General features: G+C 39.8%; 1 protein-coding gene across 4 annotated transcripts in view; it reads left to right on the top strand.

Annotated features, from left to right (window-relative positions):
* The window catches only part of LOC101467146 (KAT8 regulatory NSL complex subunit 1), a 45,383-nt gene that overhangs the window by 17,945 nt on the left and 4,491 nt on the right, over positions 1 to 22,947 (top strand). For all 4 annotated transcript variants that reach the window (XM_076887720.1, XM_076887722.1, XM_076887723.1 and 1 more), the window contains 7 exons: positions 13,973 to 14,114; positions 14,335 to 14,418; positions 16,131 to 16,240; positions 18,163 to 18,304; positions 20,069 to 20,234; positions 21,865 to 22,020; positions 22,686 to 22,904. In XM_076887720.1, coding sequence (XP_076743835.1) covers positions 13,973 to 14,114; positions 14,335 to 14,418; positions 16,131 to 16,240; positions 18,163 to 18,304; positions 20,069 to 20,234; positions 21,865 to 22,020; positions 22,686 to 22,904 — 1,019 coding nt within the window. The remainder of the gene's footprint in view (positions 1 to 13,972; positions 14,115 to 14,334; positions 14,419 to 16,130; positions 16,241 to 18,162; positions 18,305 to 20,068; positions 20,235 to 21,864; positions 22,021 to 22,685; positions 22,905 to 22,947) is intronic.

The raw sequence follows: 22,947 nt of genomic DNA, 5'->3' as shown, positions 1-22,947 counted from the left end.
ATAAATAGATTAATTGAACTCAAGAAACGTTAACACCTGTGGTTCCCAAGTAGTGTGCTCTAGGTAAGTATGAGTGTGCTACAGGATTTGTGACAACCATATGTTGCTGTGATATACAACAATTAAGTATTAATTCATTTGTTGCATCAGTACATGAAAGCTACCTGTCTTGCGACTTTAGTGAGAGGGGATATCAACAGGGCTCAACTGACGTGTGGCATCTGTAGTGAGGTGTTGGTTAATGCCACCATGATGTCAAGCTAGCTGACGAGGCATTTGGAAACGAAATATCTGCCAGTTAAAGAGTGTTGAATTTGAACCAGAAGGCACAAGACAGTTGGGTTGGGTTAAAGTATCAGAAGCAGGGATGGAGTTGAGGTACAGGTTGGGCTGTCAGAAGCCGCATTACAATATCAAAAAAGAATGAACAGCAGATAAGAGTACAGGTGTGCCTTGAAGTTTTGGTTTTGCCATTTGTGCGTGCACAAACCAGTGGACTACATGACTAAGGGTTGCTGCTCTCACTATTCAAAATGCTAGTTGGTTAAACTATTTGTTTTAATTGATAGTAGTTAGCTTCTTCCCTGACAGACAGAAGTGCCTCTCTTGAATGCAGATGAGTGGCTGTAACTTCACAGTAAACAGGTGTTTAAATACTGTTATATATTTGTAGTCAGCAATGCACATAATAGTGGGTTTACACTGAATATTAGTGTTTTATTAATGTCCAACACCAGTTAGCTGCTGGCTCTAAGGTGCTATGCAGCCACCCACCATTAGCCAGACAGGCAAACAACCGAAGTAAGAGGAATTACACCCCCACGAAGTAGTGTGGGTCTGCACTAGTTTGGTGTAAAATGTGAGAGTAGACTGATATCACTTAGCTGGAGCAATCGTTAGGCCTAGTGTGGACTCTAAACATGCTTATGCTCACCGGCCAAAGACAAATTTTGATCTTGGAAAAGCCCCTAAAATATACAGCTGGTAATTTGAAGACATTACACATGACAAGTTTTTCATTTTCAAAGCAGAGGAAAATTCTGTATTTTTTTGTTCATGGTGATACCTGCTAAGAAAAAATGCAATATAAAACTTTTAATTTATCTGGCTCAAAATTGGCCTCTGGAGGGCGACTACAGGTGTATGCAATGTAATTGGTTTGCAGTAAGTCGGTGTTTTCCTAAGTCATCTGTGCATTTTCCTGTTTTTTGTTTTGTTTTGTTTTTTTGTCACATTGATTGTGAGTAAAATAAAACCACATAAAGTCAAACTTCTTTTTAAAAAAAAAAAAAATATATATATATATATATATATATATAACATGCCTGGTGATTTTCCTTGGGATAGAAGGCCAAAACCTCTTCTGTAATCAAGGAAGAACACGGACATTGTGTAGCTGTTCATTCAGTATATTTAAAAAATAAAAAACCCCAAAAAACTGGTTTCTTAGCTCCCAGCCCTGCGGCTCTGAAACCTTAGCTCCCTTTGTGAACATGTTTGTCTTCCTGGAAATAAGGTGTGTGTGTTTATGTACATATAACCATGAAGCCACATTTTCACAACTGGCACTTTGTCTCAGTTACCAATTACTGGCTTACAGCTTGGTACCACTCAACACTACACTCACAATGTAATGTTGTCTTCTTCAGGCCAGCAGCACCTCAATTATTTAATGTCAGCCGAGTTGACAGCGTTGTGTAAAATAACCTATTTGGATGCGTTGCATTACTTACAGCTAATCCCATCATCGCTGTCTTTACTGTAGACGTGGTTTCTCGTATCTCAGAGGATTGGGGGGCCAGCCAACTGGCCAGCATCTGGTGCAGGCTGTCAATGTGACGTCTGTCCATGCCGCTTTCCTTTATAAACTATTTGCAGAATCACTTGGATGCATTAGATTAGGCCTGTTACACTGCATTGAGAAATGAGTGGGTACTTTTTTTTTTCTTTTAGTTTCTGAGGCAACAATAAACGCTCATCAGGAAATCTCAGATGTTACATAATGCCTCGTAGACAGAACAATGAAAACGTCTGCGTATTTGCACTCAGGTTTGGGGGCTTTGCATGTTTTAGTTGATCAAACTGTGCTTCAGTGATGGAGTACATGTTGCTCATATGATACTAATGCATCGGGACAGTTAAATGACTGTCTGCCCACCTTGCTTCTGCTTGTGAATCAGGGTGACTAGTTTGGCCGGGACCACAGCGTGCCCTTCATGCTTATGGCTCAGCATTACTCTGCAGTCTCAGCTGCTCAGCTACCTTGTCCCCATACTCATTCCTCCATGTCTGTGTATTTACGGATGTATGCGAGCCCCTGTGTACGTTCCTGTCCTGCTCTGACACATCTGGATGCGTTTAGCTCGAGCTGAGTTCCTGAACACGAACCCACAGTCGTTACATAACCCTCCTCTTTTATGTAATGACTTGCTGCTGCTGCTGCTGCTGCAGCTCTCTGGTTGAATTTGCCCTCTCTAGTTTCTCCTGCCCCACACCCTGCCTCGGCCTGCCTTGTTCAGTTTTCTTCCTATGAAAAGATGAGCCTGACCAGCTGCTAGCTCACCCCTGGCACATCAATTATATCTGAAGAAAATAATGTCAATGTTAGGATAGTTTTCAGCTCTTTTTATTATTTAATGTGTTTGAAAACCCTTCGCACAGGAGGACAAAGAACTAAAATGACAGCTGCTAACTTTAATTTCTCTGTTCTTGTTACATAGTATGAATGATGGCTTGCTGGTTGTGAAGCATAATTGAAAAAAGCGATTCAGAGGTCACACTTCAAAGTATCAATATAAGTATGGTAGAGAGTGGAAGTTATGGGAGTTTTAGTAGTGTAGTTTGGTTGGTTGGATTCATTTTCCCTCATAGTTTGCATACTTACACAAATACTGCAAGTCTTAAAAATGCTAAGCGGTGAATAATTGGATTTTATGATTAAAACAAAATAATAATTCACCATCCCTTTAATTCCAAAGAGAGTTAAAAAGATTGAGTAGCAGAGTCTTAAATCTTTCCTGCTTTGAGCTGTAGGATGCCTGAACTGGTCTGTTCACATTTAGATGATAGCTAACCTAAACTGCATTTGACACAGGGCTGGTACTGCAGCTTTAACCACCTTGTATAGTCCTGCAGAGATGTTTTGGAGGGTCCAACCTAAATCTGAGCTTTTGAAGTACAAATGAAGCTTTGTACTGGCTTTCTTTGTAGTAGTTACCTGTCTTGACAAAACTAAAAACCCCAGTCCCCATGGGCATTGCGATGGTGGTTCGCAGCTTTCAGTGTTAACTTGGGGTTACTGCTTCAGGCTGTAAGTGCACGGTGTGTTTGATGTGTTGTTTCACTTCTGTTTCGCACAAAATAAATAATTTGACTTCCATCTACATCAGTTATTATCAGAGGAATGTGTGATAATGATCTAGAAAGGATATAAACAGAGAAATGTAATTGTGGAGTATTTCTGCAGGAAGGTATTTATTTTTGTGCTTTCACAAATTAAATATTAATTTATTTTACCTCTCAGCAATGTAGTTTATTTGTAATTTGTACATTAGAGCTCTGAAACTTGAAACATGTGTCATTTAAACTGTCTTTTTATTAAGAGTTTTTCCTTTATACATATAAACAAAAAGAGAAGAAAAGGATTACAGATTATCTGTACATTCGGGGTAATTAGCCTGTACACTTAAGGCTGTGAAATATAAAAGGAAAAGAAAGCTAAATAAAGAAATATAAACATAAGTATTATAATAGTAATATTTCCCCAGATAACATAATCCCTGCAAAATAATCCGATTCATTCCCACCCAGGTCACTGCCCTAGACCTGTACACTGTATTTCCACTCCTGACATGAGGGAGTTGCACATAGACAAAAGTGAATGTACCTGAAAATCTGTGTCATTTAAATAGTTCCTGTGTTCAGGACTGACTCTGTCACTTAGATCAATGACAGATGTGGAAATCACTTACATTTGTGGATGGATCAAAGTGAAATGAATTTGACTGATTTAAACCTCTTGGTTTTAAATACTTATCAATTTTATAATCCCTGTTCTGTCAGCTGCAGTTCCTGCAGTGTAAAACATACTTGGCAACAGATGAGTCCCAGCGTGAAAACATATTCATGCAAATTCTTGTGACAGTGCAACTCGTACTTGTACTACACAGCTTCCTTCTGCATTGCTAGTTGGGTTGCATATATAAAATGTATTTCTTCAGACACTAGAGCACACTCACGTTAAAGAGTTTTTAGTGTTAAGCTCAGCCTTGCTCTACTTGAACATAGGTCACTAAAGTTAAAGTAATCTCACTTATCCAAAAATCTGTGTATTTTCCTGTCATTTTAGACTTTGGAAGTAAGTGTTTTACTTTTGCATAAATTAACCAGTGAATTCTATTTAAAGTTTAAAATAATCCTCTTAATTAAAAACAAATTTTTCTCTTTTTTTAATTATAACAAACTCTGACATTTCCAGTTATTAAGTACTTGTTTTTAATCAGTGGTGCCAAACAATTTAACTGCAGTGGAGTTAGAGCTGGGCGATATGAGATTTTTTCATATCACGATATGTTTTTTTTCATTTCAGGCGATAACGATATCTATCACGATATAAGCCAAATAACTATATTTGTAAGATTTAAATGTGCCGTTGCTCACAAGTAAAATGTGAAATAATCAGCAGCTTGTTTTTATTTAAATATTTATTTCCCATAATAAGTTCAACAGGGTAGATGTACTTAAGGAACATGAGACTTTTTCAGATAAATAAAGGCAAATATTGCAAACTACACAAAAGGCAGCCGCTAAAGCGTTTAAGTTTCAAAATAGAACAAACGAAACAGACTAAATTGTCAATTCCACTTAGAAACAAAATATTAATTCTAAAAATAAATCTTAGTTTGTTTTACAGAAGAACAGACAAAACTGACTAACTTTTGTCAATATCAAATAAACTGAGAACTAAAAGGAAATTCTCAATCTCTCCTTGTTGTATAGCTGAGCTTTTCAAACAGTTTTAACAGTTACTTTAGTCTGACAAAAGCCGAATGACGAATTAGCGCTTCCAGTCAGAGACTGAGGCTACGTCCACACGTACACGGGTATTTTTGAAAACGGAGATTTTCCGTTTTCGTTTTAAAAAATAATCCCGTCCACACATAAAGGCAGAAATGAAGGAAAACGCTGCTATGAACATGCCAAAGCAGCAGGTGGCGCTAGATTCCTAACCGTGCAGAAATGTTGGCCAATCAGAAGTCTAGAAGCCTCGGTGGGAAAAAGTAAACAAAGCTGCGGCATAGAAGCAGAACTGAGTCGTATGTGTGGACGGACAGTAACTGTGTGTATATGTAAGCATTTAAACACTGCAGAGAGTAGAATTAACAGTAACAGTATTGTAGAAATTCATTTCACCGAAACAATAACGTGGCGCACAGTGTGACGCATGCACCAGTTTATTGTATTTCCAGACTTGCTTTCGGCACAATTTACAGTGCATGCTACTCTGTTTTTTGTCAGACTTGAAATAGCCGAAATACCTTCACCCTACGGAACTTCTATGGCTCTTCCGTTCGACAATCTCTCCGGCATTGGAACCATCATCTGTTTTCTCTTCGGTCACGCTCGGTTGATTTTTCTAGTCGGCACACTCATTTCCTCCATTACCCGCTGGCTGCTTCCCAAACAAGCACACGTGCGGCTTGGCACTTGTGCTGTACGTAACAAGTCACGCGACGTGACGCTGCGGCTGTGATTGGTTCGGCTCTGCGCTACTTATTTTGGATTGGCTGACCTTTTTTTTTATTTTTTTATTTTTATTTTAAGAGGACAAGAGCGGCGAGGTCTATCGCGATAGCTTAATTTCTCTATCGAGTAAAAGTTATATCGCGATACATATCGTTATCGTTCTATCGCCCAGCTCTAAGTGAAGTTAATAATTAGATTTTTAAAAATAAGGTTAGGTTAGGGATTTCAGTGTTACTCCACTGGATTTAGAAGTATATGGAAAGTTAAAAGTATTTGTACCTCCTACATAGATTCTTTCACTCATAAAGAAGTTACTATTATTGTTTAGTTACAACAACAATTACATGGGAAGTTTTTGTAACCTTTCAGCCTGATCTTTAGACTCAAGGAATGACAGAAATGTTTAAAATTGCACTTTCCTGTCATGCCTTCAGTTGCCAGGCACATTTTATTTTAATTTTTTAAGGAAGTGAATTGAGGCAGATCTTTCAGTTGGTCTTATGGACCTGGTAAATGTTCTCCATAATGTACTTATTTAATGATAGAGAAACATTTGCAGAGGTATTTTTTGGGTTAAGGTTAAATAATAGTGATCCAAGTATAACAGCAGTACATTTAATGAATTTTTTGACCCGCTGGGTCAGATTTGACACTCCTGACCTGAACTGGAAGAAGTCTTCTTCCAGTTCAGCTCTAACTTGCCCACTCTCTTTATTGCCAGCCTGAGTAAAATATGAACATTCAATGACTGCTCTTTGGATTTGTGGCACATCTGTTGAGTATCAAATGTGTGCATTTGCTGAAGACTGCTTGAGAGGAAGGTGGAGGTAAAAAACGAGCCATCACTGCAAGTTGGAATGGGTGTGGGTGCACATTTTTAAACTGTCTCTCTCCTGGAAGATATTGATAGTGCTACATTTAGCTGTTCGCATGAAAGAGAGAGAAAAGTACAATGACCCAGCTCCTCTCTGACCTCCACACACAGCTTGCCAATCAGGCTGCGAGCCAGGAGCACATGTCAGATCATAAGTTTACGGAAAGTTACAGATTATGGGAGGCGCTCTGTCAAGGGTGTGTGTGACGCTGATGCTGTTAAATAATATGGCAATATGCAGTTTGGACCCGGATCATAAATATGGGTTAAGAGGAGGGAGAAAGTTAAGATAAAACCTACACTTTTAAACTAGCACTCACTGTATTTGTGCATCAGTGCCACAGAAAGCAGCTGATCACAGGTGACGTGGGTGGACATGACTTTTATTTACATGCACAATAGTTCTGTCTGTGCTTTGGCTGTGCAGTTAATCAAATTTTATATTAAACAAGATGATTAAGATAATCATCTGCCTTTTTTCTTTACTAATAGTCCAAAATGACACTTAGCCAGGCTTGTGGCAGTTTTACTTCAGTTCATATTTCTTTATGTAATTCAATTATATTTAAAGTGCATGGAAATCCACTTAATTCTTCTAAGTTGAAGCTGCTGTTTTTCCTGCGTGTAATCATATTAATCTTGCTGTAATCACAAATCCCTAGTCTGTGTTAATGTCTGTCCTATACTAATTTTAAGTATTGTTGTGTAAGAGTGATAAAGTGAAAAAACAAACCTAATAATGCGTACTACAGTTGTATTAAGACTGTCGAGTTTCACTTATCCCCACAAAAAACAAACACAAATTCATATTTTCTATTAACTTTTCAAAGAAGTAAATGTGTTTCTAGTTTTGAAACCTCTCTATTTGTGTTCCCTTCAGCATGCTTCAGGTGGGATGACTGCTGTCAGTTTTCAGCTTAGCATAAATACAGACAGCTTTTATTTTTAAATGCTTGTGTAACTTTTAAAACATAGTGGTGATAAAAGGAAGCATAAGAAAGGACAATTTTCATCACCTTTTACATTTCCTGATCAGGTGCTTCTCGAAGTACAGCATGAATGACAGCAGCGTCATCTTCACTGCTTTTCTGTTTTCAACCTTTTTGAGGAAAAATGAGGCTATTTGGGATGAATCTTGTAAAACATTCATTCAGTACCCTCTCATACTGCTTTTAATTTGCTGTTATGCTTCACAGGTGAATTCATGGCTGTGGTTGGTGGAAACACATTTTTGCTGTCCTTTGTGGCACCTTTTTCCCCCCTGTGGGTTTAAAAAGAGAATTAATTAGTGAGCTTCATTTCTAAAAAAAAAATGCCCAGCAGTCCAGTGTGATACAGTCGAAGCCCCTCTCATACTGCAGACATGCCTGTACACACTAGGGCTGCTCGATTATGGCAAAAATGATAATCACGATTATTTTCACTGAAATTGAGATCACGATTATTTGACGATATTTATTTAACCCTTTAAGACCTACTATAGAACCAAGTCCACCAGAGCTTATATTATTTTTTTTACATGCTGTAGTGCCATTTGTGGGAGCATTTCAAGTTGCTATACATCAATACAACTGTTATAGCCCATATTTTAATAATATGTATGCATTAAGTCCATAGTAATTACATAAATTGCAAAAAAGTGCAATAAACTACAAAAAAATTTGAAAATCGCTTTTGTTTTGTTTACATATATTTCTACTTGGAGAAATTTAAGAGGCTTATCCCTCAAAACTTTAAATACAATAAAGTTGCAAAAAATAGTTTACAACAACAGGAAATTTATTTTGAGTGTCTTCATAGTTTTATTTTGGAGATACAACAATTTTTATATACTGCAGGAAAAACAAAAAACAATCCTATGATGCAAATTTGCAAAGAAAACAGCAGGTGCATCATTTCACTGTGGGAAGTGTTACGAACAGCTGATAGGAACGGCAAAGCGTGTTTCTGGAATATTATGATTTTGTTCCTGCAAGCGCTTTTTATGCAATTTTTGCAAAGCTATATGTGGAACGCAACCGTGACCGAGGACAAGCTGATGGCATCAGATGTAAGTACAACTCCTCCGGTTTCATATGCAAAACAAATTATTGCGCTAGCTTACACGGTTCAGGTTCTACAGGGATTTAAAAATAGTTACGCAAAACGGAGCGTGCTGCTCTGACCGGCTTTAAAGGGTTAACAATGACTTTAAAAAAATAATATAAAATAGTGTGCAACACCACTGAAGTTTTTTTTTAAACTCTCTTTTCAACCAACGGCAGTCACTCTCCAAATAACTTCTGCTTAGCTTTCCGAGCTTCCCTCGGGTCCTCTTAATCAGCGGTCTCCAACCTTTTTTGCGCCACGGACGGTTTATGCCCGACAATATTTTCACGGAACGGCCTTTAAGGTGTCGCGGATAAATTAGGGAGGGGCTAATAATCGGCTCAGTCATTTTTAATGATCGTTGAAAGCCCAGATCGTAATCGTGATTAAAATTCGATTAATTGAGCAGCCCTAGTTCCCTAGGGGAAAAGCCTGTTCTAACGTTTGAGTCTAAGGTTTATTTTTTTTAGCACCTGGCGGCTCTTTTTTGCTTCTTATCCGTAAATACTCTGCATCTTTCACGTGATTCAGTTTATTTTGAAAAGTCTCAACAGGATCTTGAGCTTTATTGTGAAAGGTTTATGTGGAAAATAAACTAGCGGAAACGTTGTGGTTTAACCGTCGTTGTTGCTAACAACAACGCATAAAAACAAGCGCTTGCCTGTCTGTAGTGTGGTTATATTAAATATAAGAGAAAGGGAGAACTTTAAGAAATTAATATAGCCACTACAGTGACCATCAAAACGATGAAAAAATATTGCTGTAAATAGTTTATTTTGCGACACCACGAAACAAACGATAGCGTAAAATGAAACGATAGACGTTTTTATATCGTTATTCGATATATATCGTTATATCGAACAGCCCTACACACACACACACACACACACACACACACACACACACACACACACACACACACACACAGAGCAGTTAAGCATAATGCAATATAGTCAAGAAATAAATTGGTGACTTAAGCAATTTATACCACATCATGTATGATAAGCATTTTTTTCCTCTCCCATTTGTTGGCATCCTCTATGCAACGCTTGTGCTAGCTGCTCTTACCTCATGATGAGATAAAAGTGCATTGTGGAAAGGAATTAAACAGATCAGCCATTAGGTCAGTATGTTGAGTTCACCAATATCTGATCAGGATACTAACATCTGATTAAGATATCAGGTTGGTTCATCCTTACTAGCAGGTGAGAAATCCCTATGCACTGCTCATCGTTTTGTTACCAAACTACTGCACACCAAATCTGAATATCAGGTCTAGCCTTTTTGAGTAAAGATTGGACCATTGTCTGGTCCACATGTCGGGTTGTTGCACCCCTGATTAACATCCATAGGAAAACTGGTTGTTTTCACATGAGGCAGCGTCATGTGTCCAGCGGATGGGATATCAGGACCTGCTGGTTTTTGAGAGAGAGCTTTACTGAGAGGCAGCGTTACTGAGCGATTATGGTGGTTTTTGAAGGGGTCACTATGTTATAGACGACATATGTGCTGCATCCAGAGAAGCACCACAATGGAGAATCTGCTGACAGCCAGAAAACGGCCACCGAACTGGCTGCTGCTGGCACTTTGTGTGTGTATGTGGGAGTTGAGGGGGGAGGAAAATTTGTCCTGATTAGAGAGGAGGGGAGGAGCTCCTCGTTGGGAGAAAGAATGGGTGATAGTAGTGGGTTCTTTCTAACTGACCCCTCCTCTTTCTCAACCTCCTCAGTCACCCTGGTGATTGAGGTCATTGGACTTGTAATGATCGCTCTGTTTGTGCTTTTGTAAACTGCAGCTAAAGCTCTTGCTGCTTCTCTTCTGTTATCTGATTTTAGGTTGTTCTGCACTTTCAGAGTGGATTATTTTAACTTACCTGGGATATTGTCTGTCAGTGCTGATGATGTGTCCTAAGGACTGAAGCTCTTCATTCCCGTTTAGCCTTTCCTTATCATGTCTGTGATGTTTTGCTTCTGCTTTTAAGGAGCTGATGTATCCTCACTCGCCTTGGTGGTTTGGCTGTCTTTATGTGACTGCTGATCTTTGTATAATAACCATATTTAATGAACACATACCAAATTTTACTTTCATGCTATCAATATTTTCAAAGTTACAGACACTAGAAGAATAAAGGGTTGGATAAGTCACCCATCATTATTATTATTATTATTATTATTATTATTATTATATTTAACAGCGCTTGTGTGCCCTCTTGAATTCTTGAGTACAGAAAATATCTGGAGGAAATGTTCTTTTATTAGGGCTGTTTAAAAACTGTATGTGAGGGGCCTCTCTTTTACATACATTACATATCAGGCTCATCTACTAGCTGTGATGTCCTTTGCTCAGAGCTTAAAAACAAGATTTTGACTTTAGATTGTCACAGTTGGAGAATGTTTAAAATTTATTTGGTTGCAGTTTCTAACAGATTTTTATGTTGTGTAATAGTTGCTGAACTTTCACGTGGCTCAGAAATGACGTGGCAGTTTGACACACCCCTCTTTACCTTAAGTGCATATAACTTGATGCTTGTGCTAAGTAAAGCAAGACAGACAAATTATTTTAATGATTATAAGAGGACCAATTGTACTTGCGTGCAAGACTCTCCAGAATGTCAGTCAGTACCTTTACTGCAGTTGGACATCAAGTAGGCTGAATTTGGACCCTTTGGTGAGCTGGCTTTAGGTCCTGGGTCTCATGTTTGATACTTCTAATTCAAAGGGACTAAATGGAACTGATCTAGTGTGTGTGTGTGTGTGTGTGTGTGTGTGTGTGTGTGTGTGTGTGTGTGTGTGTGTGTGGAACAGCAACAGGAAGTAGTGCCAGCAGGAAACACTGCAGCTGTATTTACAGCATTGTCCTCCATACTATGTCGTAGTGAACGGGGACATAAGACTAGCAGATGTGTCAAGGAAGAAATCGGAATGTCTCTGATTGCACTGATCGGCTCCGTGATGGACGTCATCTGCCAGAGGAGCTCTGTTTCTGCTCAGCACCTCAGTAAGGCGGGATTCTTGGTTGGATTATTGGTTATTCCAGCGTCTGCACCCAGCCCCACCCCCCTCCTGCACCCTGTGCCCTGTAGATTTGCTTTTAAGGCCTGTCTGTTCCTCTCCAGACTGCCAGAGCGACCCTTCCCATCTCCCTTGTCTTTCTCTCCCATCTACCTCTGCCCTGGTGGAGGCTCTGGAAATTGAAAACAGGTTAGGGTGTGTGGGGAAGAGAGGAAAAAGAGGGAGTGCAAGGTCTATCTTTGTCTGCTATCTGAGTCATTACCTTCATTGTTCATCCACAGCCTCTGCGGCCCTGTCTTTGGAAGAAATGGCGCCCTCTGTGGTTGCTTCCGCACTGTGCAGGAGCAGACATTTTCCTCTCATGTCTGCCTTTGAAATGGCCATTCTGTGTGTCATACTGGTAAAATGGAGTACCCTGCTCTCAGCTGGCACTCGTTCCTTTCTCACAGAGCATACCCCTGCAGTGGAAACCCTCAGTTCTTTTTTTCTTTAATTTTTAATTTCTCCACATATTTATAATGCATGCCTAATCATGTTATTTTTTGACTCTAATGCTTTTCCAGGCTGCCTGCAGCTGCCACTGCTGGGAGCTCTGCTATAACGCTGATTCACTGACCTCTGCAGTCTGACAGCGGAAATGCTCCAAATAATCAATTTTAGTGTTTAATAATAGTTCAGTAAAACACCGGAAAGTACTTATATAAACTGGGAACAGACTAATAACTGTAGTTGAAGACCAGTTGCATAAATAAGTGGAGCTTCACTAAAGTCCACACTGGGTCCCAGCGAGATGAGGGCTGATGCCGACTGGTCGTTTTTTCTTATGAAGGTTGCTGATTGAAATGACCTGGAGGTGTCTGTGTGGCAGACACAATAAAAGCTGTTTGAATTCCTTAAATGCTAAGGAAGGGTGCTTCAGTGCTTCCTTTATTACCTCCTTTAGTAGCAGAGTGTACACTGAAACATCCTTTATAAAAGAAAATAATACTGTCCCACAGTTTCAGTAAATTAGGTGTGTTTTCTTTTTCACACAATAGTCTGTTGATATGTTTTGAGCCTTCATCAGCTGGCTGTGTTAAAACCTACATGTGACCTATGAACATCAAACTGCAATAATAAAACATGCTGCTTATCAAGTTGTTTCCTGGTGTGAGGTTGGGGGATTTTTACATGAGAAAGCTCAATAAATAAAGATTATGTGAGTTTGAAGTTCACCACAATTCAGTTGAGTGGACAGGATGAGTAATTAATCTCAGTGAGATAAATATGTTGTTTCACTTCATAGGCTGTTTAGTCCTTTTTATTTAAAATTACAGCCTTGGATATAAAGTTGTTTTTCATTGGTGTTTCTATTTAATTTGACCTTTGTGAAAAGAAATTAGTTTGTTTTTGTCCCCCACCCCAGTCCAACCTAAGGACAATTGAACAAGATAAGACCATGAAAGCAACTCGCTTGTTTCACAAGCCTGAATTAGACCTTGCAATCAAAGCACAATGATTAATCTTTAACTTTGATCTTGCACATATGTTTGTAAGGCTTAACAAGGTGTGTAGAAAGTTTCATTAAAAACAAAGTACTTAAAAAAAACAAAAAAAAACTACTTGTACATTGCAGCCTTTTGAAACCCCCTTCAGCTCCTCCGTACTTTGATTTGACTCTTTTCAGTGCATCAGCTTCGAGACTCTTCCTTGCTATTGGTTGTTCCTTATCTTTGTGCATATGTGTGAATTTAAACACCAAAATAACAGCACATTTAAGACACATGGCTAACACAGGGCATTTACTCGCAGTAAAGATGTAGTAGTAAATAAGAACTTTATTTATATGATAGAGTCCTAAAAGGGAGATGAAAAAATGGTGAGAGATACAGCATCACATAAAAGGAAGCTTATAAGAACGTGGTTTTAGATTTCACTGGGTTTTTTTTTGCCTGGCTCATCTCCTCAGACTGGTGGATCGAAATCCATCAGAGGTCCTGATGCCTCAGTTCAGATTGTCTGCCTGCAGCATAAACCTTCCTTTTTGTTGTATTCTGTATTAGCCCGTTGGCTTTTTTTTTTTAGGTGTGCCTGTCTGTCTAGTTCAATGTGTCTGTGGAATTCAAACCATTGCTACAGCTGGTTTGGCTCAAATAAATAGAACCTAAAGTAGTGAAGAGTAGATTTGATCTGGACACACGTGACATAAATCACTATCACCCAGAGTATCTTCTGTTGACCATAACTTAAACACTCGTGTCATCCCCCCCTGCAGATGGAAGCGAGCAGAGAGCCGCTACACCGTGGAGAGAGCTGCCATCATCAGCCACTGGAACTGGCTCCAGGCCCACATCTCGGACTTGGAGTACCGCATCCGGCAGCAGACGGACATTTACAGACAGATCCGCGCCAGCAAGGTCGGTCCTTCCATTTATTAGACACGTCTGTGCATTTTAGTTTTTTTTTCTCTGATGTGCAGAAAAATCTTCCATCAAGTGTAATAAAATCAGAAAAGAGTCCTTTTATGTGTATTTCCACTGACACTGTAGGATGAAGAAGCTCTGTGATGCATTTTAACTTGTATTAATTTCTTTATCTTTGAATTGAAAGTATAACTCTCATCTCTCGATTTCTCAGGGCTCAGTAGAGCTGGGAGGTGTTTCGCCAAGTGGGGTGCTTGCAGGTGGGACAGAAGTAAAAGCAGAGCCTGTAAACACTCAGGTAAACAGATTTGTTTCTTTAAAAATTGTCTTTTTAATAGAACAGTAGCTGCTAGTGGCTTAAAACCATTGTTTTTATTCTTTTTGTTGACCTTTTTATTGTTTTTACATAATTTCTGTCACATGTATTATTGCATTTGTACATGGTCACATGAAATAGGACAAACATTTAAAAAAATGAGGTCACTGTATGCACGAGTAATCCCTGTGAGTCAGTCTCATAAAGCAGTAAACAGTTCGAGACAGAGGTTGTCTTTAATCAACCCAGCCACTATCTTGGATAGATTAGACAGACTGTTATCAGTTAAAATGGCAATTTTTACTATTTTTATATTCTTTTGATTTAGAAAAACATTTTGCCTGCATTAAAATACAACCGCTGACACGGTTTTCATAGCCCCCCTTTTCTTACTTAGCAAGGCTGATCCCATCATCTCAGGTACACAGCTCTGGCTGCAAGTTGCACAAGCTCCACCCACCAACTGTCCAAACCTTATTTTTGAGATGCACAACTAATCAGAATAAGTTGAAACTGTTTAAGACGGAGGATGAACCGAGATGAACTGAAAGCTTAACAAAGGGATTATTTTTGAATGAAGATGAGTTTAAAGATTTATGTAAGAGGCGAGCCTCAGATCAGTTTTTGTGAATACAAAGGGAAGAATACAAAAACAAAATTAGACAGCAGTAAGGTTACAAAATTTTCTTCTTGTTCTTCCAACAAATAGAAAATGGTGCAAGATAAAATCTTTAGCCTTCATCAATTCTTATAAATAACCCCATTCATTCTTGGCTCAAGTGTATAATGTAAAGATAAATAAATATTAATGAATGAATATTAGTTGTAGCCTTTATTCAGCACTTTGATCTTCGGATGCTGTGTTAGTGGGTAAATATAAGCAGCTCTGCTTTAGTCTATCCCTGAGAATGACTGAAATATTGAGCTTGTTTGTTTTCACACAGGTGGAAATGAAATGGTAAGTGTTCACGGGAAATTGTGTTCTTATCTGTTCCTCAGGTCTGACCGAATCAAAGCAGTTTAGAAAGGAAAAAAAGCTCCCTAACCCTCAGATCCAAATAATTTCTCTTGATGAGTCGGCCTGTCTGGGTGTTTAAATTGTTTATGTCTGTTCAGCTGCAGCTGTGCAGCCTCCCATTGCAGCGGTGTACATTTGCTCTACTGCATGTTGAACCTCATTAAATTAAATGTTTTTCTGTCTTTAAGGTAATCCGATTTGATAGCAAAGCTGCTATATAAATGGCAGTTGTTTATAGTAGCACGTTTCATTATACTTGACATATTTAACACAAGCTTTTAAAAAACTGTTTAAAATAAAAATATCAAAATGTTGCAAAGACGTAAAGTACAAATTAACACACGCTCAGCTATTGAGTTGAAATGATAGAGAAATGTGGAGCAGATGTTTGTGAAATGAGACAAGGTTGACTGGAATCATGAAACTGTTCACTTGTGTAAAAGCTTGCGGAAAAAGTGCTTCAGGTTTTTTATCTTGATGGTTTAAGCCTTGGGAGAGTGAAGGCCTTAGCCCAAATCTGGACTGAATAATTCAAGGCCACAGGACCAAGATGATTTAGTTTGTCTCTAATGCAGTTTCCTGAAATACCGCCGGCTGCCTGAGTGTTCAGCGTGGTCAGCCTGCCAGTTAACACGAGGTGTAGTCTAACTGGTTTTGGTCTTATCTGTCGATGCAGGACGCCGGTTCAGAACGTCTGGAGCACACGGGCACCGCCCATATCAGCAGCACAGAGCCGGGCCCTTGGAAAGGTCAAAACGGGCAGCCAGTCAACGGCGTCCTCAGCAGGTACAGCTGCTAATGATTACCTCATTTTGAGTTCTCGGAAAGGCTCGCTGCCTTTCCAGGAAACGCGAGAGGGGAGTCCTTCGTTTGGATTTGCAGTTAGAGAGATGCTGATTTTAGCTGGAGTGATTAGTAGAAAAGTAATTAACCTTTTTCACAGCAGACATTTCAGCTGGAAAAACATCCACGTTAGTCATCTTTGCATAGTGGTGTTTTGCTGTGGTAATAAATGGACCCAACTATAATATTTGTCTCATGTGCTTTTCACGCAATCACAATATCCACTATGGACAAAGCTTTGTCTGTGACTTTTGTTTTTTGTAGTCTTAATACTGCATTTTTTAAAAAAAACTGGCACATCTTCTAAACATCAGCTTCCCTGAACTCATTTTTTTCTTAGCAAATGTGAAAGTGTAGCTGCTAGATGCCACCTGATGAGACATGAAACAGTCTTTAACCTCCAGCTCAATAGTGCAAAGTTTGTTGAACTGCACCCGTGTTTGAATCAGGGATTTTTATTTAGTTTATTTTTGTTTCTGTTGTGTTTAGTTTTCAGGATGATTTTCTCCGTTTCGGTTTTGTTTTGATTATTAGTTTCAGTTATTTTTTTTCATTTCACGCAGTCAGTGGACACAGTCCTGTAGATATGTGTCAGTGAACTTCTGTACAAAAATCTACATAACATTTGTTTTTGTAAGTGTGCATAGGTTGTTTTTCACCTGGTTTTGGTTTTAGTTTCATTTTAATTAACTGTAATGACCTCTGTGAGAATGAAGTGAGTAATAATCGTGTGAGCTCAGCCTCCTACACGCTGTGCTCAGGCAGCTTCCTCATTGCTGATGAAGGTTTCTAAAGCAGGCCATCTCCTGTTGTTAGTGCCATATGAGAATAAGTCATTCTTTTTAAAATTACGGTAACCAAATAGGAAGCCACCTGACAGAATCGGCTTTACTTTCAGTAATGACTTCAGTGGATTTTAATGAAGCAGTACAGAATTTTACCTTCATGCTGTGAATAATTTGCTAAATACAGGCTCTTTAAACGTCGATGGGTGAATCGGAGTTTCCTCTTTTTCAAGTAAATGTGATATTTACAAGAAATTGTCAGCCCTGAAAATTACATTTAAGCTCTGTTAACACAAAAGAAATCTCCTATCACATACTGACCTGTGAAAAGTGTATTTTGGATAAAGTTTTCTGTAGCGAACGCTTGTTTATGTGCCTCTACATCATAGACATTAAAATTGGTGCAGTTTTGCTCCTGAACCTGTGGGTTAGAGTCACTTGGAGTGGGTGTAGAATTGATTTGCTCTGAAAATGCACCAAATTTCAACCCACTCGTATGGTGCTACAACCGCATCCCAAGGTAAATTTTTATTGTGTAGGTTCATGCTAAGGTTTCTGAAGGGGCACCAGTTGACTTTAATTAATTATAATAAAAAGGTGTCATAGGACAATGTATTGAATTGTGTGTCCAATGTTTGTGTGTGGAAACTGTTGAAGTTACATCCTGAAATATTCAGACTCTATAATACATTAGATTAAGTATTGTTCCAAACACAAGAAAGAGTGTGAAAATGTCCTCACAGATGGTTATTTGTAATCCTGTCACATAGGGTCAGCTCACATGTCTTGTTATTATCTTGAAGCCTGAATCCAGAGTTTAGGATGCTTGATGTGCTCAGTGATTTCGATTTTTTAAATTTTTTTTTTTAAATATTTGCAGTTTTTTGTTTTGCAAAGTTTATAATACTTTGGGCACTGTATCATACAGACTGTACAGCTGCTAGTACAGTCTGCTATCTCTGAGGTGTAGCACATCTGGCAGCTAAAGTCACATTGATGAGTTTTAAGCTAATGAGATGCACTCACAGCTACGAGCACGCCAGCTTTTAACAGGTGCTAAATCTTCTCTCCGTGTTGTAGGATGGCAGAGAGCACAGACGCCAAGCATCAGCAGCCGTCGGCCTACGACAGCACATGCGTGGCTGCACGTACGCGGCCGCTAATCAGCTGCCGCCGGCGGCGACTCATTCAGCCCAACACTGTGCCCAACCTTAACGGCAAGGTGAGTTTTCTGCTCTGTGTGATTATTCTTGAGTTTCACTTGAAAGAAGCTGCAAGGGCACACGCGTGTGAAGGAGTCTTTGTGGAAACGGCGCGAACATGCTGAATGTTCAGTTTCGCACATTTAAGAGCAGTGAAAGGGCTTTTTGTTAGACAGCGCCTAGTGTTTTAGGCTTCACTCTTCGGCTGGTGCGTGACCTAATAACTGAGTAAACGAGAGATGGGGAAAGTAGGGCATCTTTATTCAGAGTCGAACAACAAAGGGTAGTAATGGCCCCATGTGACGACTCACAAGTTTTAGTTGAGGGGGGAATAGAAACGTTTCTCTAATTGTTTACACCCCTTCCCACTCTCTGGGAGACTGAGTGTGACTTTAAGTCTCTAAATGTGTTGAGGCTTTTAAACTGAAAAATACTACTACTACTACAATTATGCAGTCATATTTCTCCTGCTTGTTTTTATAAACAATATTTTTAAAAAGGAAAAAAAACAGACTTTCAAAGAAACAACAAAAAGGTCCTTCAAATCAAAGCATGGTGAACCACATGATTCAGAAAGAGAGAAAATCCTATCAGTTCAGCAGGACATAAGAAGCTTAATGCATCTTTTACATTAAACAACTATTTACATTATAAAATCCAAATCGTTCACAGCTGTCGTTTTAAAATGCTGTGCCTCTAAAACAGCTTCTCTTTTTTAACATGTTTTTATGATGTAGTGAAAAATAATCTTAATCATTTCATGATTAGTTATAAATAACCCCACTTTTATGTTTACAGAGTGTCAGTATTTACAGTGTTGACCTGATTGGTTTATGTTCCCTCCTTATCGAAGCCCCAGGTTGATCACTTTGTGGACTCATCGTCTTCCACTGATTCAGGATAGTTTGGTGATGATCTGTTCATCATGGAGCACATCACAAGGCAAAAGTGAAACCAAGTGGCTCAGAGACCACCTGATTTTACACCAGGAAACTCCCTAAATCATAGCATAGAAACTTGAGGCACTACCACAGCTTCTTTAAAGAGTGTGCTGAAAGAGATTTAAATGTACTATATTAGTGTGTAATAATATGGTTGGTTTCAGTAGTGAGGAGGAAACACTGATTATTTCTGTGGGACGAAGTACAGCGAACTAAACCGGTGTCAGATACGTCCACGCGCGTTCATCTAGCAAAACATAATCAAAATAGGAGCTGATATCTCAGATGAGATGGAGGACATTTTCTGCAGAGGAACTTTTGAACACCAGTGATTTACAAATTCTAATAGGTATTGTCTGATTATATTTGGGGGGGGGGGGGGGGGGGTTCTAGTAGGAGGACCAAACTCATTAAACACAACATGGCTTAAATAGAGTGGAACACAAACTGAAATGGCTCAGTATGAAAAAAAAATGGCACAGCTAAATAGGAAAAAAAATAGAATAAAATACAAAAGGTCAATGGAAAAGAAGAAAATCTAGATAAAATTCAACAAGGAGCTTAAGGAGCGGGTGCAGTCTGTTCTGTTTTTGTATCTATTAAAAGAGAAAGTTTCAGTAAAGTACCAGCAGAACTAATAATAGAGTAATTTTAAAAATGGGGGGAATAGACATAAAGCAGGCACACGGAGCATGACGTCAGCGGCTCTAAAGAGCAGAACATTTTCTGGCATGACTCACTCAATAAGTGTTTAACGGCCGTGTCAGTGAAGCCGCTGAATTATTAATAATCACAGCTTGGCTGTGAATGATTTGCAACCGCTCTCGTTTGTCCTCCTGGCAGGCCCCGAGGAGCAGCTGCATCCAGTGTAACTGCAGGGTTAACCCCACCTGTGTGATGTGCGGTGGCTGGCCCACCCCCAGAGAGGACCCTCAGTACGAGCTGCCCACCCTGGAGCGCCTGTCAAGGCTGGATCTTGGCGTCCACCCCATCCTCTCCTTCCCCGACGGTCAGTGCTGGTCTCAGAGCGGAGCTTGAGTTTACGCAGCCATTTCCTCCTTTACATTCAGAGGGGAAGACAAACAAGGCGTGGCTGTGAGCTCAGCAGGAAGTTCTGCTGAACATATTTAGTCATTTAGAGTCTTCTCTCTCTCTGCGCAGCAAGGAACTCACATAAATGAAGACAGGAATTTCTGACTTTACTGCAAATCAAAACATGAACAGTTTTACACGACACGGACAAATGAAGCAGTAGGTTTGGCTGAAGCTCACAGAATAGATTATCTAAGGTTGCAGTGTAAAGCACACAGCCTGGTGCCAGATTCAGCCTATCAGGACGTCTGATTTGCTCCCAGAGGGAGGGCAAAACTTTTCAGGCAGTTTAGTGTTCTATTTTTGCTCTTAACGATAAATAAAATGTGTAACCAACAAACCAATAAATGACAGGAAATAAGTTTTATTTTTTAATTATACAGGGGGGAAAAGTGTAATTGTCTTAAGTCTGGGTTGTGGGCTGCTCGTCTGTTTTCCTGTAATTTAACTGGGTTATTTCTGAAACTCTGAGCCCAGAGGAGATGTGATGTCGTGTTTTCTTTTCACTGTTTAATCATTTTGTTTTTTCTTAAGCTATTTCAGGGTGTCTCATGGATGTAATTTTCACTGGGCACCTAAATTTGTTTACACTAAAACAAAGGGGGAACATTTTGGAGGTGACTTTAAAGGTTATTAGTGAACATTTGGACCGCTGCTCTGAGGCTTGTTTCATGTGAATCACTAAACTGCAGAAAACTCTTCAAGAGTTTATAGCACTAATTTTAGGAATATGTCTTTTGTATTCTTGGACTTGGCATGATTCATATTAAGGATGATAATTTCACCCACCCTCCACCCCAGACTACTTGAAATGCTATATTTGTGGCAGATATTTGTGTTTTTTCTCCTGTGAGTACAGCAGCATGCAATGTCACAGCTCCATACAGACCTTACCAGTCTGATCCCTGGTAGCTACAGCGCTTTCTTCTCCTGTTCTTGTTGCTTAATGGTGTCTGGCAGCCTGTATGTGCGTTACTGCTGCGTTCTTGTTCTAGTAGTAGTGCTTCAGTAGTGGATATTCCCTCTGGGGTTAAAAAAACAAACAAAAAAAAACCCTGAGGGAATATATTTATTAGCTGAAGTTGGGCTGCACTGTGATGTAATATCAGTTTATGCTACTATGTGCTCATCTGAACCTCAATTTGCCTAAAAACGCTCAACACTTAACCCTCATTACATTTGAGTTTTAACACATCCACGGAAAACTTTGCCCCCTGGTGGGGGTAATGTGAGTGTAGTTACAGAAGTGCCCTCAGTTTGTCCTCCTGTGTGAAAAAAGTAAGCTCCTGATTGGCTGCCCCTTGGAAACATCTGGAAGGTCGAGATGTGTGCCTGAGAAGAGCCAAGTGTAGAAAAAAACTGCCCGAGACTGAGTCAGCATTTATCTCGTATGCTGACCTCGTTAATTTGAAAGTTTCACCGTGTTTAACGTGAACCTCCGTCACCATAACAAGAACGTATTTGACAGAATATGAGGGAAAGCATAAAATTTTCTTCAGGAAGTTGATTTTTCTGAGTCTCGTTTCCTCTGCCGCTGTCTTCCTCAGACGTTTGTATAGGTCTGCGCCTGCAGCAGGTGATGAAGAGCCAGTGGCAGACCAAGTCACTGGAGAGGAGCAAACCACTGAAGAAGCTCTCCCTCAAACACAAGCTCTCCTCATCCAAAGAGAAGCACAAGTTCACCAACTCGCTCATGGCAGTCAGTAAGTATGGGAGCTGTCCGAGCGGCAGCTTTCTGCCATTTGACGGCAGCACACGAGCACAGCGACGCCTCTGAGATCACATCACCCAGACTTAAATACGACCTCTCACATACAAAATAAATATAAGACGTGAAGAAACAGACAAATGTGTACAAATGTACGATGTTACGAAATGTCATTTTTAAAGTCAGCACATTATTGGGACACAGTGTGATTGTTGTTCAGGTCAGGTTTCTGCTTAATTCCAGCTGTGTAGGTTTCACAGTTCACTCTGTCCTAGTAGCTGCCGTATTTCCTAATTTCACGCAATGAGACGCTTCTCAGAAAAGAATCTGCCTTCTGAGAAGGCCCGATCTCGATGTCATATCCACTCAGCTGAGAACAGAGCAGCTGTTGATTGGTTGTTATCCTAGAGGAGAAAATACGCATTTACTAATTCCACCATCTCACACGTGAAGATTTAATATCTGACATATGAACATAAGCCAACTAAAAACTTCAGGCAGTGGATTTTTAAACTCAACAAAAGTCTTGGAGTAAATTTTTATTATCTGAACATGTTTGTTTTAATGTGTAATGTAAACGTCCATGACTGTGGAAGCGCCGTCAGTTGTCCTAACCTGTGACATATATGACAGTAACCTGATGTACTCCTGGTGTTGCAGGATTGGGCCACAAGAGAAGCGCTGAGAAGTCGAGGACAGTTGACAGCAGCGTTGGCGGAGGCGGCGGCGGCAGCAGCGGCGTGATGAACGCGGCCAGGCTGGAGGGCCAGGCTGTGTGCAAGACAGAGCGGCTGCAGGCCATCTCGACCCCGTTAGGGCCGTACGACAAGAACTACAGCCGCAAGAGAATAAGGGAGCACTCGCTGGAGAGAGCGGACTGTGAGTTACACGTCTGCAGCAGGGACTGCTTTAATCTGAGGTC

The sequence above is a fragment of the Maylandia zebra genome, linkage group LG8 (assembly GCF_041146795.1).
Source record: "Maylandia zebra isolate NMK-2024a linkage group LG8, Mzebra_GT3a, whole genome shotgun sequence".
Lineage (NCBI taxonomy): Eukaryota > Metazoa > Chordata > Actinopteri > Cichliformes > Cichlidae > Maylandia > Maylandia zebra.
The sequence above is the reverse complement of the archived record's forward strand: the minus strand, read 5'-3'. Positions and strand labels throughout refer to the sequence as shown.